We start from the raw sequence: 18,946 nt of genomic DNA on the forward strand, positions 1-18,946 counted from the left end.
GGGCAGTGGACGGCAGGCAGGCCTTTCTGGAATCTGGAAAGGGAGGGCTGGAGATCAGAATAGACTTGGGATCCCTGGTCCCTGGGCCACCTTCTCAGGCCTGGGCCTTCCCTGGGACTCAGTGGGCGGAGGAAAGATGGAAGGAGGCCCAGGGCTAAGGCATCCAGACTCACCTTGCTCTTCCCCAGGAGGCCTCTGCAACCTGTGCTCAGACAGGGCCAACAAGGAGCACATCCTGCAGACTGGGGGTGTCCCACTCATCATCGACTGCCTGTCCAGTCCCAACGAGGAGACCGTGCTGTCCGCCGTGACCACGATCATGTACCTGAGCTCGCCGGGCTCCAGCTCGCACCCCGAGCTGACCGCCACGCCCGTGGTCCAGTGCATGGTGCGCTTCTCCCTCTCGGCCAACGCGAGGCTCCGGAACCTGGCCCAGATCTTCCTGGAAGACTTCTGCTCCCCCAGCCAGGTGGCCGAAGCCCGCAGCCGGCGGGCTCACTCTGCCCTGGGGATCCCACTACCAAGGGCTGAGGCCCCGCAGCAGCCCTGATCCAAGGCGCCCTCAGGCCGCGGCACCGGCACTGCCAGAGACAAGACCAGAATCCCGGTGGGGACTCAGGAAGTGGGAGCAGCAAAGCTCCCACTGTGCACGTTCTCCCCAAGTGGTGCTTTGTCAACCCCTTTAAAGGCGAGTTTTCTCAGTGGGACAGGTGTTTACACTGTGATGAAAGGCACCAGGAGATGAGTGAGGAAGCCAGACTTTGAGACACGTGGAGAAGGAAATTGAAGGGTGCCGTTTTGACAGGCTGACGCTCTCAACCAGCTAGAGGCGAAGGTCCTGCCTCCTGGCCCACCCCGCCACCGAGCTGTCACCCTCGTGTGAGAAGCAGCAGGTCCCTAGACCCAGAGGCTCTGCAGATGGTGTTTCTCCTGAGGAACAGCTGGGCCTGGGGCTTAGGAGAGTTGCCTGAGCTTGAGGAAACAGGCATCATACCTTAACAGAAGTGTCGGGAGTAATTCTGAGAAATAGAAATGAGAAGCCTTGTTGTTAAAAGTATTTCGGGGCCCTGGGAAGCTGGGGAAGTGTTGTGTCCACTGCTGTGGAGGCCGGATACCTGTCCTGCAAGCTCTCCAGGCTGGGTGTTGGGCATGGTGAATGCTGGCCTGGAGAACTCTGTGGCCCAGGATTAACTGTTTATCTACACAGGCCTATCAGCCGGGGACCATGTTAGGGCTTCAAAGACGAAGACGTGGTTCCTGATCTTGAGTGTCACAGCCCAGTGACTGTTAACATGGCCATCAGGCATTAAGACGGAGGCCATGAGGGTGACACATTAGAATACAGGCACAAACTCTACGAGCTGTTGTCTTTTCCCTTCACCACCCCATGGTACTTGCCTGGAAGCCCTGGCCTGCCTTCTCTGCCATCAGGGTTAGTGAGGTGGTGGTGGTGGGGTCCCTGTCCCTGGAAATCTGTCTCAGGCTGGCTTCAGGGATGCAAGTAAGAGAGGTGCTCGAGGGAGATGGGACCAGATACTGACAGCAAGCGAATGGCTCAGAGTCTAGTGTCAGCTGCTCAGCACGGGGGAAGGGGTGTGGGCCCCCTTAGAAAGGTGGGGTTCAGGAGCAGTGGAAGGTCCTGGCCTCCCTTAAGGATGACCTCTTTTTTTTTTCTTTTTTAAAATTTTATTTATTTTTGGCTGCGTTGGGTCTTTGTTGCTGCGCGCGGGCTTTCTCTGGTTGCAGCAAGCGGGGCTACTCTTCATTGCGGTGCACAGGCTTCTCATTGCAGTGGCTTCTCTTGTTGCAGAGCACGGGCTGTAGGGCGCGCAGGCTTCAGTAGTTGTGGCACGTGGGCTCAGTAGTTGTGGCTCGCGGGCTCTAGAGCACAGGCCCAGTAGTTGTGGCACAGTTGCTCCGTGGCATGTGTGATCTTCCTGGACCAGGGATCGAACCCGTGTCCCCTGCACTGGCAGGCAGATTCTTAACCACTGCGCCACCAGGAAAGCCCAAGGATGACCTCTTACATGGCCAAGGAAAGGCAGATTCGAGAGGAATGGTTTCCAGGTGGACGTGGAGGTGGGCAGACTATGGAACTAATGGACTAAGGAGACGAGAGGGAGGGAGGCAAAGGCCTCCTCATTGGCCTCTGTCCCAGCTGCCCCTGTGGGGCTCCTGTCCCTTCGCTTCCCCCAAATAAAAGGCCATAAGAGAGCAGTGAGCCAAAGTGTTTTATTAAAAAGGTTCCTGATTTTCCCACCATGTTTCCAGGCCAGCTCTGCCAGGAGGGTTCAGGTGGCTGGCACAGTGCTGAGGGGTCATTGCCATGATGCTGCCCTGTCACTCAGTTCTGCCTGGGCTCCCTGCTGGTCTGCCTTCCCTTCCTTCAGCTACTGTCCACGGCCATGGCCCCTCGCCTTATTCCTGGGGCGGCCCCAGGCCGGTTCGGTCCCGCTGCAGGGCTCCCCGCTTGCTATCTATAATCTCCTTCCAGTTGTCACTCCAGGAGAGCAGCCGTCTCCGTGGGGGGGGCAGGGCCAGGTGCTGGTTGTGGCAGCAGGTGAACAAGATGTGCTCCCAGCTTGGGGTCTCCTCTTGGCCTGGGACAGGACACGGGAGGAAGGCAGTGATACACTCTGTAATCTGGTTATTTTTACCCCCTCTCCCTAATCCCAGCAGGCTAGATGCCTGGAGGTTGCTAGGGAAAAGGGCTCCTACCTTGAATGGTGTCCTTGTCATCAATGAGCAGGTCCCCCAAGACCACCGTCTTGTCCCTCGTCAAGATAATGCGCTCCACAAACTGGGGCCCCAGGTGCTTCTCCACCCAGCGGTACTGTGAGGTGGGCATAGGTGGCTCAGTAGGGCCTGATGGGCCCTTGAAGTCAGGGCCAGTGAGCAAGTAGGTGTGAGGGAGGGTCTACAGCAGCTCATGAGAGAGAGGGCTCCCCTCTACCCCCCACCCCACCCCCGACTGTCTGTGTTTCTGCCGCTTTCTTTAGAAGACCAGGGCTTAGGAGCCTAAGTCTGCGGGTGAAGTGCTGGGGCAGCCGCACCTTCTCGTGCACACAGTGGTCGTACTTCATCAGAGGGCTGGTGCAGATGAAGACCTCGGTGCTGCGGGGGGGGGAGGGGGGCGGTTAGACAGGGTGATGCCAGCGCCTGCTCCCCACCCCTTCCCTCCCCGCCCTTCCTCACTCCTGCATGTCATTCATCTCCCGCATTGCTTCCAAGGCTCCAGGGATGGGCTCCAAGTCTAGGAAAAAGCCTGGGGCTTCATACACACTGGCCACTTTGTCCTGAAAGATACAGTGTTCCTGTCCTGGCTCTGATCCCAGCAGACCTCTCCAGCCCCAGCGAGGACTCTCGAAGTTCCTGGGGGCGCTTCGGTCCCCAAATCAGAGTCTCAGGTAGAGGACTTTGTTCAGGGGTAAGTACTCCCCCAGACTGTCTAGTCCTGAGGTGAACTGTGGATTCTGAAGTGAGAGCTTTGTTAATTTTAAACAGGAAGGTGTCACTGGACATGGAGCAGAGACAGTCCTGACCCAAGGGGAGGTCTCCCCGCTCCCAGGTGTCCTGTGGGGTCGGGGCTCCCCGCTCCAGGGCGGCCCCGCGCCGCCGGGCCCCCCCACCTCCCTACCGCCAGGTCCGGGCGCAGGGCTCGGTACTGCTCGCAGGCGAGGAAGCCGCGGCGCTCCTGCAGCGGCACGTACGGCTCCCGGGGGAAGCTTCGGCGGAAGCCCCGCAGGAGGCCGGCCTCGAAATCCGCCAGAACGCCGTCCATGTCCACCAGCAGCCGCACTGGCCGCCCGCGCCGCGCAGCCATCTGCAACGCCATCGCAGCTAGGCAGGCGGCCCGGCGGAAATGTGGCCCCGGCAGCCGCCGCGCGGAGCTGGGCAAGGGGACTGCAGCTTCCGGAGCCGTGGGGTGGGCGGGCCCGACCGCGGCTGATTTGCATGGGCAGCCCCGTTTCGGGGGGGTGGGGGGCGGCGTGGCGATGGCTTGGGCTGCTTTCTGGTCTGAGGACGCACCTACGTGCACATCAGCAGCCTTCCACGCTGTAGCAGACGTCCTCGCTCACCCCGAATGTTACTCGGGGCAGAACTTCCAGGGGCCCGACAGGAGGGACTATCCTAAATACTGGGAAGCGTCGTCTAACAAGGAGTCAAGCCTCCTTAAACCTGAGACGCCATACCTGCGCACCCTGCTGTGGGGACCGGAGCAGAGCTTCCGCCCCGTCACGGCAGCACCAACCCACGGCCCGAATCACGGGGACTCCCAGTAACGGTTAGAAGTGAATGAATCTGCTGAAGACAACTGGTTCGTGTGAGCAGAGCTCCTCAGAGACGAATTCATAAACCAGAGTTGGCGTGAAACATGGGAGCATCTGCTTTAAACATCCAGTTCCACCTGGAAGAGGCGATTTTTCCACCAGGCTCAGGTAATCGGGACAGTCCTTTCTGTGGACCTGACAGGTCTCTAGGATCGGCAGCTCCACCCTCCTCTAGAAATTGCTGAGCATTGCTAAGTTTTGTTGACTCTCCTTTTCGTAGATTTCACACAATTTCCTGACTACATGTAAATATATTTACCTACAGACTAGATTCGGATTTGAGTAAGTGACCCATCTTCCTGTAGTTCCCCACCTCAGCACCCCAATATGTCTAAACCCAATGGAACAGAAGCATAAGGAAGGGGAGCCTGGCGATCTAATTTTAAAATGCTAAAGACGTAGAATAGACATCAGCAGTAAACACCAAGCCACTTGAGGCACATAACTGTGTAAAAAGTCCACACTGTCAACAAAATGCTGATTCTTCTGCCATCGTCATCATTTTAAGATCATTCAACTTCATCTTCTAAACCCTAAGCTTTCTAACTGGAAAATTCAACACCCTTAGCAAACATGTTTACATAGAATTTTCTACAATCTGTAATAGTACCAAAATGACTGGCAGAACACCTTTAGGCTAGGCACTTACCTTCACAGAATAAAAAACTAAAGCCAAGTTACAAGTTGTGACACAAATCAGGGACCTCTCTTGCCCAGGAGCTCCACCATTACTGAGAGAAAAGGGTGCAGGTTCCCTATCTCTGAAGTCATGACAAACCGTAACTCAGGTGATTGGTAGGGCTAACCTGTTCTGGTGAACCTGGAAAGACTGTAGCACAGCTGTTGATTTTCCATTTTGCAGATACTTTACACAGTAAGGGAGAAACACTTAACACCTCCACAACCTATGGTCACCCTTATTCTTCCCAAAGACATGCCCAGTAAGTCAGAATAGCTGGTGGTTACACACTAGGTTTGAGTCATTTCAGTCATGGGAAGGTTTTTAGAGGTGACCTCATTCAAAAGTCTTGCTTTTAAGTTAGGAACCTGAGCTTCCAAATGACAAGCCCAAGGCACATAGCTGGTCGGTAGCACAGCTAGACCTAAAAAGCCGATTTACAGTGCCCAATGGACACTTAATATAGCATGTTGGTCTGGAACTTTCTGCCTAGCACCTAGTGAGCTTTCTCCCATCTTCTGTCTCCTGTATCACTTGAGAGGACTCAGATGACCCTGTCCCCTTCTATCTACGTGGACCCTTCCTTTGGAGCCTTCTTCTCTGACCACCCACCATTGAGAAGCACCCTACAGGCATGAGAGGACTTGAAATTTTGAATGTTAGCACCCAGCACAGGAGGGTAGGTGGTAGAAGAGTGTGAAGGGTATTGGCTAATAATTATTTTGGATACCAATTATCCATATTATTCCTGTATTTTATTACCAGAGAGCCATTAATTTTCATTTTGGCATTCTGAACTCGTGCTCTCTGACTTGAAAGCTGCTTTCTTTAGAGAGAAGCCCACTTCTCTCTGGGCCTTCCTTAGTGTGTTTTAACTTTAATGGCTCATCAAATCATTGGGCAACAAGGTTGATAGTAACAAAGAAAAAAGCAACTAAGCAAGTAGAACTCCTGAAACAATCTCAAAAAGATGACACAGGACACAGTGTTTCAAAATTTGTACATTGTTTACTTTAAGCAACAGTCCAGGATTGTGAAGTACAACACGTTTTAAGGATGAGACTTTCTTTCATGGTCAAGCACCAGCATCATGCACACAGCTTCAAGTTATCTAAGAAGAGCACTGCCCCCGGGGCGGGGGGGGGGGGGTCCCTTCACCAGGAAGTCCCACTTCCATGTGGTCCCCACCCCTGCTTCACCACCTGGAGTTCGTCAGTCTGAGCGCACAGCGAAGCCTCCCTCTGCGTGGGAGCAGCAGGCTTTGCTCAGCCAGCCAAGTTAGTATCTGGCTGAAATATTTCTCAAGGTTCAGAAATGAAAGGCAGTTGTTTGTTTTGTGTTTTTGCTTTGCAGGCAGCAAGGCATGGGGCGCAGGCCTCTGTCGCTCCATATGGCACAGGAAGATGCTTTTTGCAACGGGCACTGACAAGTTAGGGCAACACCAGGTAGGTTCAGCATCAAGACACCCTTGTTTGGGGGGCCTGAAGGGACAGCGCCTGTGGACCGTTTACTGGCCTGTCCGATCCAGGCTTGGTAAACCCTAGTAAAGCTGACAAGAAAAGGGTTTTAAAAACCTCAGTACAAAAGATCCTCTAACACATTTGAAACCAATTTATCTGTTCTTAAAAACACGGTACTAAGTGTCACAAAGCTTTCCCTCCAATCTACTACTAGAAAACACTCATGCCAAGGCCTATACACCCAGAGGAATCAGGACAGACAGAGAACCTGTTCTTCCAAAATAAAAAAAGACAGCAGTACATAAAGTGCTTCTTTTTTAATGAAACAAATCCAAAACATGTACAGTCAGGCTCAAGTTGTGCAGTTCACAAGCATGGAGAAAACAAAGAAACGAAAAGACAGAGTTCAGGGCAGACGGAGCTAACCCAGGACGAGGCTGGACTTGCCACCAGGGGGGTTTCTCCGGGATGGCACGGGCGCCGGTGCCACTGGGCTGGGCACAGGGGCAGCGGGCACAGGCTTCTCCTCGCTCTGCCCCAGGCTGGCCTGCAAGTCTGTGTCTACGTTTTCTAGGAAAACAGAATGAAATTAAGGCTAATAACTATTCCCAGTGAAGATGAAAAGCCTAAGTGTTTTGGCTTTTGGGGTTTTTTTTTTGAGGATGGTTCAAACCATACCTAGAGCTTTAAAGAAGAAACCAACAATTACCAACCATCTGGCAGCCACTATCCAGAATTAACCACTGTTAATGTTTTGCTATATTTGTCCCCAGATCTTTTTCTGTGTACGTTCCTTTCTAAATTACAGAAATATATGAAGACATAAATATTTTAAATGAGAACATTACAGATAAGCTCTAGGTCCGTCTTCCCTGATGGTCCAGTGGTTAAGACTCCGCGTCCCCAATGCAGGGGGCCCATCACAATATCTGGTCAGGGAACTAGATCCCACACACATGCCGCAGCTAAAAGCTCTAGGTCACTGACCACCGCTCCACCTCTGTGGGTCTCCTCTCCCTATACACAGAGGCCCTACTACTAGTTGTGTGCATTCCTCTAGTCCATTTGTTTTATGTATATTTTGTGTATTTTATTTCCAGCAAATTACATAGAATAGTGTTTTTGTTGTATTTAACATAAATAATATCAATTTTTTTTCTTTTTTAACTTTTGGACATTTACCCCCACTTACACACATGGTCATGATCCACCTTGCTTAAATAATTGCTTTATATTATGTACAGAGTATATATGATTAAGCCTCTACCGACAGCAAAAAATTGAAACTAATCCAACCATTCCAAAACTGTAATGCACACACTCTGGAACGTGTGCCCACGGGGACACGAGCTGTCATCTTCAATTTGAACAGATTACACACCACCTTCCCCAGTGGCTGTACAAGTTCTACCCCACTGCCCGTGTCAGAGTATGCTCTCCCTACATCTTTCCATTTCCACCACTTGATAACCATCTCACCTTAATATCTGACGAACTGATGGGTGAAAAATATTTTTAAATTCCTGTTATATGTTACATTTTCATGATTAATGGGTGAGGTTGATTTTTTTTTTAAACGATATAATATCCAGTTGTACAGACATTTATTAAAGAATCTACCTCCCCGCTACTGATTTGTAATATATTAACCCAGTCACTCCCATCATGTTAACCCGGCACTTTCCACATTAAAGTTTTAAGAATTAGTGTATTATTATCCGATATCCTAAATATTGCTTGATTGATTCTCTGACTGATTTGTGAAATTCCCAACAAGCATATATCCTTAAACAGGTAGTTTCCATTGAATCAAAGTCAAGAGTGACTGCAAAAGAAAAAACGCTAGGGACTTCCCCAGTGGCGCAGTGGTTAAGAATCCATCTGCCAGTGCAGGGGACACAGGTTCGAGCCCTGGTCCGGGAAGATCCCACATGCTATGGAGCAACTAAGCCCGTGTGCCACAACTACTGAAGCCCGCGCACCTAGAGCCCGTGCTCTGCAACAAGAGAAGCCACCGCAATGAGAAGCCCGCGCACCGCAACTAGAGAAAGCCCACGCGCAGCAACGAAGACCCAACACAGCCAAAAATAAATAAATAAATGAATAAACTTTAAAAAATAAACTTCCTGGACTTTTTCCCTCTTTCTTCAAGATTTCCAAAGTCCTCCCTATAGCCATTCCTGTGTTTACCCAAAAGATGATGCCAATATATCCAAACAAAATGTGTTTTATTTCAACTGAGCAGAACAGCTTGGCTTTGCAGTGAAATTGCCAACAGAACTGGGGTCGACCTTTACTCTCCAGACCTGTCCTGAATGATTGTGCCCTTGTCATTTTATGCCAAATGAGCTGAAAGTAGCAGCAGTCAGGAACACAGAATAATCAGGTGGCAAAATTGATGATCATTTAAAAAAAAAAAGGAAGGACTTGCACTATACAGCTGCCTGTGCTATTCATTCACCTCAAGGATCTGCAACACTGAGCTGGGGGTGGGGGGGGAGAATTAATCATTAGCAAATGACTTATCTTTTCCTAACTTCAGGGCTCTCACTTCTCTGGGCTCCCCAAATTTCTCATTATATCCATTGGCCAAAATTAGTGAAAGATTAGCTGATGCTTGCTAAACAAGGTCTGACATTGGAAGTACTTCAGAATATGAAAAGCAGCAGAATCAAAAAGCCTAGATTTTCTTTACCTCTAGAACAATCTTTTTAAAATGGAACAAGTTGGACAGGAACAATAACTAATACACCTCCTCCCGTCATGCCCAGCAAGAAACGATGAGAGGACGGAAGGGGAATGTGATTCTCGTTAAACATTTCTGTTTCCCTGGAAGATTGACTCGCAAATTGTAATGGCAGAAAAAGGCCTTGAGGAAGCGGCTTCATCCTCCTAGATCAGGGCGCCCTGTGACGGCTGCATGTCACTGAGTCAACTTTAACCTGACTGCTGCTGGCCGACATGCGTAAACCTCTCATCACACGCACCGGCAACTCTCTGGCGCTTGTTGAAGAAGTGCCAATAAGTACTTCAAAGGTTTTAAATAATTAAATGATTACAGCTCATTTCCACATGTAATTGGTGATATGGGTGCTAAATGAAAACTTCACCGGCCCGCTAAGTCATCATTCACGAGATCACAGGGTTACAGCAGCTCAGTATAAAATCAAACATTTTCTAAATTAAATGCTGAGGGCTGACTTGAAATGCTAGAGACTTTTACTAAAAAGCTCTCATTGAGTGTAACAAATACCAACCTGCTTAACGCCCGTCTGTTCTTAAAGGATTCTCCAGTGGTTTTCCTTTCTAGTTCGTTTCTAGCATTGCTCTCACTGCTGGCCGATACCAAACGTGGCCACACTTGCTAGCTTTCCAGTTTCATTTTGCCTTCCTCTCCACCCAGAGGGCGCTGGCGTTGGGGTAAAGCCAGGTTCACTCCCCAATCTCCTTCCCCAAGACATGACTTGAATACAAATTCCAGTCTATTCTAACATTTACAGAACCAGAAGTTGTGATACTTTTTCAGAAGTACTCACCATGAACATCACCTTCTCCCTGGAAAAGAAAAAAATTAACAATTTACTTCAGATTTTAATTTTGCCACACACAAAGAAAAACAGAGTTCAGAGAAGCTACTGTCTATTTGAAGCCAAATGTGAAGTTTTGTTTTGATGTAGTCAAGTTCAGGGTCACGCTGCCATTACAGTAAACAAACTTTATTCACCCTGGGACAATGCTACACAGATATGCTGCTGGACAAATTGTCCCAGTGCCAGTAACATGCCCCGAACACCAAAAAAACCTTAACATTTACGCTGATGACCTCATATCAATTCGCATTTCAGAGGATCTTTTATCAGAACAGGAAATTGGCAAACCTGTCCTTCCACTCCCCCCTCCTTTCTCCTGATCTAGCTATTGAAGGACCTCCATCAATTCCAGAGCCTTTCTGCAGGTCTCCCCACACCCAGATGGCTGATGCCTCCATGTGCTCTGAGGTCCCTACTCAGGGGGACATCCCACCAGGCTTTCCAAACACACACCTGGGGCTCACAGGCCGTGATCACCTGCAGACAAAGAATGGTAACACCATGGTATACAGCCTCCTGGAGTTCAGCTCAAAACAACTGGGCAACCTCTGCCAACAACTGAAACAGTCCTTGAGCTCAGATATGCTACTATGTGTGAGATACACACGGAGTACGAGTGATCCAGTTTCAAAAATCAATACTGAAGGACAGAGACTAATCCTAGTGGTAGCAGAGACATATGAACAGACCAAGATCCCATTGACTCACCTTTCTGACTGACTGTCAATCTTCCATCACCAGTATGGTTAGTCCCTTTCCTAACTACCTTTATGTAAAACTCCAGTGGCAGGTCTCAGTACAATGGGGGTGGTGCAGGGCAGGTGGAATTAATTTCTCAACTGTATAAACCTCAAAGCCTGTCTTTCCGCCCATACTGTCACACTGACCTTCAGATCTAAGAAGTCTCCAGGGTTTGCTTCAGAAGAGTTACTTCTCTGGGGTCCAGATGACTCAGAATCTTCCCGGCCACCACAAGACTTGGCACCTGAATCAAAATATACTTTCTTAAGGAATACAATGGAAAGACCTAAAGCAAAACACTATTTAATTAGTTAGTCTCATACTACAACATGAGCTAACAGTGTTAGGGAGTGACGGCTTAAAAGTTCTACAGAGGGTCTAAATAACCCAGTCTGACGGTTGTCCTTATTCTGATCCGTTACACAGACTCCCAGCATTTCCCATTTCTTAGTCCTCGTCTCTCCTCCCATGACAAGCTTTAATTGTTGTCTCTCATGATTAAGCTAGATTTTACTCATCAGCACAAAACCAGCTGTGGTGGTTCTGCTGGGTCCGTCCCTTTGACCAGGGATCACGGATACTAGCAGTACCTGCCGACTTGGCCCAGGAAGGGGGATTTTCCTCAGGTGTCCCAAAGATGCTAGAGGCCATTTTATTCCGCCTCACAGGTTGTTCTGTTGGTTCATCAAAACCTAATGAAAAATTGGATCCACCACCTGGAGGCCGCAAAACCCTAGGAATGATGGCAAAACAACAATTTCAGATCAGATCAAAACATTTCTTGGCACACTTGTTTTCAAACACCTTTCATTTTTCTCAACCACTCATTCCACCTATCCCCCCCCACACACACACACAAAAGAGAGCTGCTAATGGGAAAATTAGGAATTGATTTCATCGTGGTATAAATTCAGTGCTGGATGTTAAGGTATGAAATCCCGCTCCGTAGTATCTGTGGCGAGCTTGTGCCTCACACGAGGCAGCTGAAACGGCCTGAAAGCACCCATAGCAGGCTGGTCGGCATCCCATTATAGGAAAAGGCAGAAACCTAATGGGTGTTGTCTATCAGGCTCAGCTGGACACACTTGCAAAGAAGTTGAGAAGCACATCTTGTTATTTATTTAAAAAAAAACTGTTCGGGGGGCTTCCCCGGTGGTCCAGTGGTAAAGAACCCACCTTCCAATGCAGGGGACTCGGGTTCAATCCCTGGTCAGGGAACTAAGATCCCATGTGCCCCATAGCGCAGCCAAAAAAAAAAAAAAAAGAAGAAGGGTTCCATTTTTATTTTTTTATTTTCAACGAAATTTTTAAAATGGAAGAATATACATATAAAAGTTGACCAATTTAGAAGCCCAAGGAAAACTGGTGATAGTCTCTCCCGTCTCAGCATGACTCACAAGCCCTGTTGATACACTTGTACCTCACTGTTCTCACTAATCATCGTGAGTGACCAGCCACAAGGAGAAAGTCAATGAGAAATTCAGTTTAGGACCCCATGGCATGCTGTATGTCCAGGCGCCTTTAGATACCATCTACAGCTGTTTTGTTTGACAAGGAAATACAGCACATTCACATTTCCAGGTCTTCTTGACACAGGCTGACCAGTTTGTCCCCTCTGTGGAAAAACTCAATTGAATTTGTCCTGTCACCACTCAAAACAGAAAATGGACATGGTTTCATGGAAAGATTTTCTAACTACAGATTCACTTCCTTTATTGGTGATCAGAGTGGTCTGTTTTTCTATTAAATCATTTTGAGTAAGAAACATTTTTCTAGGAAGGTGTCCATTTCATTCAAGTTTCCAAATAAATACCATTGTCATGTGTAAACTCAGCTCTGCAAGTTTTCAAACATAAGGTCTTTCTAGTTCACTGATTTCCAGCTTTTCATTACCACACGGACAACAAAGTCTGTGTGACATGTTCCCCTGAAATTTGATAAGATGTGCCTTATGGCTTGATATGTGGTCAGTTTTGTAAATCTTCTATACGTGCTTGAAAAGAATGTGTATCTGCCAGTATTCTATGTGTCTACCAGATAAAGCCTGTAACTGAGTTGTTCAAATCTACTGATTATTAAATATGGTTTATCAATTACTGAGATTTCTGTTATCAACTTCTACTACAATGGGGGTTTTGTCAGTTTCTCCTCAGGACTCTGTCAAGACAGAGTTCTCTCTCAAAAAGACCACCACTGGGGAACCGCAGTTCCACTGCAGGGGACATGGGTTCGATCCCTGATCGGGGAACTAAGATCCTGCAAGCCACACGGTGCAGGGGGAAAAAAAAAAAGACCACCACTGCAGTATTTTATTTAGTTCGGTAGGGAGAACTGCGTTGGGCTAACTGGCTAGTCATTTTGATTAAAGAAACAAAATATATATTCTTAACTCACTTCATTTACCAAAATAAATTCCAGCTAGGTCAAATATTTCAATTTAAAGCCTAAGACAAAAATATTGGAAGAAAACATGTACGAATATGGTCCTAGTCTTGAAGAAAAGGGCTTTCCTTCTAAGCACAAGATGAAAGCCAGAAACCATGAAAAATGGACAGATTAAACTTGGCAAAAATACACATTTGACAAAGGGTAATATAAATGCTTTTAAAAATAATTTTAAAAATCGAGAGAAAAATGGACAAAAGGTAAACAGACAATTAAAAAATATGGATCACGTCTAAACACTGAAAATTTAAATTCACAAGCAAATAAATGAAATTTAAAACAAAAGGATATTTTTTTTGCTTATTAGGCTGGTAAAGATGAAAAAAATGCCAATTTCCAGCATGAATTAAAGTGTGAGAATATAAATTTGCACAAACTTTCTAAAGAACATTCTGATAAAACGTATCAAATGTTTAAGTTTGCATCTTATATGAACCAGCGTTTCTACTTCCAGAAGTTATCCTAAGTAGATAATTAGACATATGTACAAGAACACTTGCAGACGTAGGCTTGGTTACACCTAAGCAGAACACAAGGAAATCGAGATAAACTTGGCCTCTCAACCATATCTAGTTCTTACCATCTTCTCCAACCCAGTCAGGCCACTTTCTTCACTGTTCAGTGAACTGTTCTGGCTTATCTCCACCTTGGAGTATTTACTCCCATATTTTCTCCTGCCCAGAGCACTTTCCACCCTTTCCTTGGCGACTATTTCAAAATCCAGCCCATTTCTTAAACCTCCACCTCCTCCATGAAGCCCTCCATAACCTTGAAGAATGACAAGTAGGACACTGAGAGGAAAGCATGTTAGACACCCTCCTTCTGGTCACCAGCTCTTTCTGTAAAGGGCCAAATAGTAAATATTTTTGGCTTGTGCTTCGTTTGGTCTTTTGCAACTGTTTAGCTCCATCACGTAGCACAAAGGCAGCCACAGACGACACAAAAACGAATGAGTGCAGCTATGTTCCAATAAAACTTTATTTCTGGACACTGAAATTTGATTTTCATGTCCTTTTCACAAGTCATGAAAGATTCTTCTTCTTGCCTTTTTCAACCATTTATCAATGTAAAAATCAGGTGCCAGCTGGGCTTGGCTCTCCTCTATCTAGTTCAGCAAATAGCCTCATTTTTTAAGAGAACGAAGTCAGGCCTTGAGAAGTTCTAAATAAATTGCCCAGCATTAGTTAAGTGACAGAGATGGGGCCAAATCCCAAATCCCCTCTCCCTGACAGGCACACAAGACATGCTCAAAGTGCTGAAATAGGGGAACCACTCTAATGCCATTTTTCTCTTTAAACTACATACCTATGTGGTTGGTGCTTTGATTGCTTTTCTTGTTTTCTAGCCTTAGACTGAAGCTATTTCTTATATACATCCTCTAGCATCCTCCCCTAAATCTAATATTCGTGTCTGTGTCCATAGTAAAATTCAGTACTCAATTTATACTAAATTAAAATTTTATTATTTTCCCCATGCGGGCAGGGAAGACCCGCTTTTATAACATGTAAAACATTAAAAACCCCACTGTTTCTAAGTCTCAGATATTAAATATCCACTTAGATTAAATTCATTATATGAATTAAGATAAATGTGTTCAGGCATACCTCTTATAAAGATAATTTTAGGTTTGCTAATTAAATTGTTTAAATCATAATTAAAGGTATGTTATAAATTCTTAATAGTCATTTTCTTATGTTAAAGTTGGAAGTGACTAGGTTTTTATCATTTGTACCTCAAATCAACAGACACTTGAAATACTATAATCAAAATTAACCTGCTTCAGGGAATAACCTGGTGATCCAGTGGTTAGGGCTCCACGCTTCCACAGGATGAGGCACAGTTTGGGGAACTAAGATCCCAAAACAAAAAACAAAATTAACTTGCTTCACTGTCATCCCCTTCATCCCCTAGAGATTAGAATGATTTTTCTTACTATCATAATTAAATTCTCATGAATTATTTCAGCAAGATGAAAATCTTCAGAACCCTAATGGGCCAGGAAATTTTTTTTTGCCTTGAAAAAAAAAAGACACTAGAACCCAATCACCAGCTTAAAAAGAAAGTCAAAGCTCTGACCAGACCAACTTTTTAAAGGTCTGTGTTCCTCTTGCAATAGCAGGTACTACCTACTCCGATGACGTCAGTGTTGGAGAGCCCATTTGTAACAGCGAGACATCCCCAAACAAAGGATTTGGATCATAAGACAAATTATTTCAATTTTATTTTTTAAGATCCTGCTGTTTTTTCTGAACTATGCGTATGACTAGGTCAGGATTACACATCCGAGGCTCAACAAAAATGTGTCCGTGTACTGCGGATAGCAATTTTCAAAAAATTACTCTTTCTTTCTTCTCTCTTTAAGTCCCAGAGTTGCTCTATGATCTTTGCAGGTCATTCCTTCCCTATCGAACTAAATTTATAATGTGTTTATGGAGCCAGGAAAATGTTACTGGAGAAAAGAAGTTTAAGAGAATTAGGTGAGATTCTACAAGAAGGAAAGGTAGGAAGTAAATAAAAGGACAAAATGCTACAGTCTTGAGATTACAATATTGGAGGGAAATTGATGACAACAGGCGAATTAAAACATTTATTTTGCAGACCCAAAAGTCATTTATGTCTCACATTTCAAAGATACAAATCAAAAAGCTAGTGTGAGGATTCATTTGACCTGGTTACTTAAATTCTTTGTGAAGCACTAAACTGCACTCAACCCCAAAGGATAAAACCTCAGATTTTTAAATATAATGTGTAAATTTTCACATTCCAATCACTACAGTATGACCAGCATAAAGTTGGCCTCACAGCACAAAATGAAAAACCGAGGTTCAATTTGTTCCAGCGTCCTCTGAAAAAAAATGATCTCACTGGAAGGATGACAACAGAAGAGGGAGTGACCAGTGTTTTCGTAGGTCTATCCTACTCAAGTTCCCCTTCCTCCCAGTAACACACTAATTTATTTTTTTAAATCTTTCCCATTCTTTTCTACATTTTGAAAGGGAAAGGAATGAGTTGAAAAGGAATGTCATTTCCAACACTCCCTCCTAAGACTCACTGCTGAGGCCTGCTTTTTGTCCCCAAGGACTCCAACCCTTGTGAGACACTGCTATTTCACGGCTGTCTTCTTAGCCCCACAAAATGGCTCCCTTTGTGCCACTTGCCCAGGACCCCCAAGGCTGGCCACACATGACTTCAGGTCATGATCAATGAAGAAGAGATGCTCAGAAAAAGTGGAATCTAAGCTTCCTCCACGCCTTGAGCAGGATCCCTGAGATGCCTGTATCCTACCTTAAAGAACAGCGTGCATGCACTTAGCCGAGACAATGTAGACATCTACCACCGCATCCAAACCCTTCCACCAAGTTAGGCAAGGGCTTGGAAAAGGGACCCTCCCAGTCCAAACACCGTGCCCAGGGCCCCCTTCCCCAAATGCAGTGGCATGAGTGGCCAGAAACGCCCCGGCTACGCAGGTGGAGATAGTACGGAAGAGACAATGGATGTCTCCGGCCCCGCCCAAGAACAGGAAACCTCCTCCGGCAGGGGAATCGCGGCCAGAGGTGAACTCATTTTGCATACGTCAAAGGGGGAAGCGAAAGAGGTGGGTTGCAAACACCGAGGTCCGAAGGTCTGAGCGCAGAAAACCCACTCGGAACGACTCGCTCCCCCTCCCGTTCGGAGGTGGGCGCGGGAGGGGAAGGAGCAGGGGTCTTTCCTTTGTTAGCAGAGGGGGAGGCACTTCGCGGAGGGCTGACGGCTGGGTCCTGAACGGGGGTGAGGGTCGCGACGACCAGCCCCGCCCGAACACAAATGCCACCTGCCGGGCGGACCCGAGTGGGTAGGAGCCCGCCGGACCGATCGCTGCGGCTGCAGGATCTGACCGCCACGCCGGGCGCGGGGCCACCACCTGCCCCGGGCCAGAGGCACGAGCGCGTGGGCGGGGGTGGGACAATAGGGCCGGATCAAGGTGCCCCGCGGGCTGCCCGGGCACCCGGGGCCCAAGACCACCGCCCTGGGGCCGAGCCAGCCACGCCACAAAAGGGAGAAAGCGAACCCTCTCGGCACATTCCGACTAACGAAAACCCGCCGCGCTGCGAGCGCGAGCGGCCACGGCCCTCCCCAGCCCCTAGCTCCAGGGAAGGAATGAATGGAAGAGGAGCAGGAATCGGGCGGGGCCGGCGCGTCAGGTTAGCCGGCGGCACAAAGGGGGAGCCCGGTGGCCGAGCCCCACCGCCCGGCCGAGCGCGAGAGCAGCGCCCCGGGCACGTTACCGCCGACGACCTGCCGCCAGACCCGCCTGGCCCCCTGGGCAGCGGCCCTCCCGCCCCCGAGCCTCACCGGGAGCTATTCCTGCTGTTGGGGTCGACGCCCTTGAAGGTGGTGGTGGTGGTCATGGCGCCGGGGAGCGAGGTAGGCTGGCGCGGGAGCGGAGAGCTGAAAGGGTCAGGTCTGAGGAGCGTAGAGTACCCCCACAACCCAGAACCGGCGACCGCTGCAAGAACCTCCGCCGCTGTTTGCCAACCGGACCGCGGCCTTTATAGGGCTCACAAACCCCGCCCCCGCCCCGGCGGCATTGGCCAATTCAAACGGGCCTCTTCACTCCTATTGGCTTCCTGGAGTGCCAAGCATCCTGCGGCTTCACGACGGGCTGAGGCGGCCCCTGCTCAGCCTAAACCCACCCTCTTCCTGGTCAGGGAAGGTCTAGGGAAGTTTCCCCTCCCCCACCCTCAAATCTCGGAGATGATTGGACAAAGGACAAACCTGCCCCGCGCTCGGTACAAGTTGTGCTCGCTGTCACTTAAAAAAGTTACCTTGATAGAAGGAAAAGCTCGCTCTGGGCGAGTTGGAATCCGCAAGCCGAGGGCACGTTTATCTTTACCATTCATTTATTTGCCTTACTTATGGAGGGTAGCAAGGGCATGCTCCTCAAGGGATGAAAATTATTGCTACAAATTGACGTTTATTGAATATCTCCTGTGTCCTGTTTGGAAACCTGACGGTCCCAAAGCAGGAGCACTATGAATCAGCAACAGAAAGCACACAAAGGTGATCCCTTCTAAAAGGACTGGAAATCCTTTACCTTTTAATGTTACTACTTAGCTGTAACGTGTGGTGCGTGCACTGGACCAAAATTACAGTCGTTCCGATTTGAGGGCCTGTTCTCAAGGCTGGTTAATGCCCGGCGTCGGGGAATGGCCACATCCCTTGCTACTAAGACCATGGGAGTAGCCCAGGCCTCTGCAGCTGTTTATAACCATTAAGTCATGACTCTTCCACCTGTCTGGGTAAATCTATCCCTGCAACAAATGCAGACACACTTGGAGGGCTCAGGAATGACTGTTTAGAAGACCGTACTAGCAAAGTCTTGGGCAAACAAGAGGGAAGGCCTTCCCTGTCATGCTGTTTCCTCAAGGCAGATCTCTTTTTCAGTATTTCCATAACAAGTGAACTACACTCCTCTTTGTGTGGCCTCCTCCTTCCAGGCAGTTTGTGTTGGTCAACCACTCTCCTGGGCTTTCAGGAAAAGCCAGAGATAAGCTCTTCTCTTCTAGAAGGCCTGGATCATGTCTTTATGTGCTTACCACAGAAGCATGAAGCACACTACTTGTTTGGATTAAAATCTTCCCTTTCCTAAAGGCTGAGCTTAAATTTCCAGAACCTTAAAACAAAAACAAAAAACTCTTCAGGTGAACCTAGCTAGTGAGC

The 18,946-nt window shown here is 47.9% G+C and overlaps 3 protein-coding genes across 7 annotated transcripts in view; 1 reads left to right on the forward strand and 2 right to left on the reverse strand.

Moving 5' to 3' along the window:
• ARMC7 (armadillo repeat containing 7) overlaps nt 1-9,996 on the forward strand; it is a 22,042-nt gene extending 12,046 nt beyond the window's left edge. Inside the window, exons 3-5 of one of the 5 annotated variants that reach the window (XM_030837614.3) lie at nt 189-4,439; nt 6,364-6,455; nt 8,265-8,309. In XM_030837614.3, coding sequence (XP_030693474.1) covers nt 189-550 — 362 coding nt within the window. In that variant the 3' untranslated portion in view covers nt 551-4,439; nt 6,364-6,455; nt 8,265-8,309. Of the gene's footprint in view, nt 1-188; nt 4,440-5,551; nt 5,690-6,363; nt 7,036-8,264 lie in introns of those variants that run through there. The other 4 variants (XM_060291298.2, XM_060291294.2, XM_060291296.2 and 1 more) reach the window with 4 other exon arrangements.
• NT5C (5', 3'-nucleotidase, cytosolic) lies at nt 2,163-3,989 on the reverse strand. The gene is made up of 5 exons (XM_030837615.3): nt 3,638-3,989; nt 3,196-3,296; nt 3,054-3,114; nt 2,719-2,833; nt 2,163-2,600 (listed from the first exon to the last, which is right to left on the reverse strand). The coding sequence occupies exons 1-5, from the start codon at nt 3,833-3,835 to the stop codon at nt 2,419-2,421; spliced, it is 657 nt and encodes a 218-aa protein (XP_030693475.1). The 5' UTR covers nt 3,836-3,989; the 3' UTR covers nt 2,163-2,418.
• Nucleotides 6,773-17,766, reverse strand: JPT1 (Jupiter microtubule associated homolog 1). Its single transcript, XM_030837617.2, has 5 exons — nt 17,579-17,766; nt 11,392-11,534; nt 10,948-11,045; nt 10,007-10,025; nt 6,773-7,040 (listed from the first exon to the last, which is right to left on the reverse strand). Exons 1-5 carry the CDS (start codon nt 17,632-17,634, stop codon nt 6,892-6,894), a joined length of 465 nt encoding a protein of 154 aa, XP_030693477.1. The 5' UTR covers nt 17,635-17,766; the 3' UTR covers nt 6,773-6,891.
• Between the last annotated feature and the right edge of the window lie 1,180 nt (nt 17,767-18,946).

Source organism: Globicephala melas, chromosome 20 (genome assembly GCF_963455315.2).
Source record: "Globicephala melas chromosome 20, mGloMel1.2, whole genome shotgun sequence".
NCBI classification, from domain to species: domain Eukaryota; kingdom Metazoa; phylum Chordata; class Mammalia; order Artiodactyla; family Delphinidae; genus Globicephala; species Globicephala melas.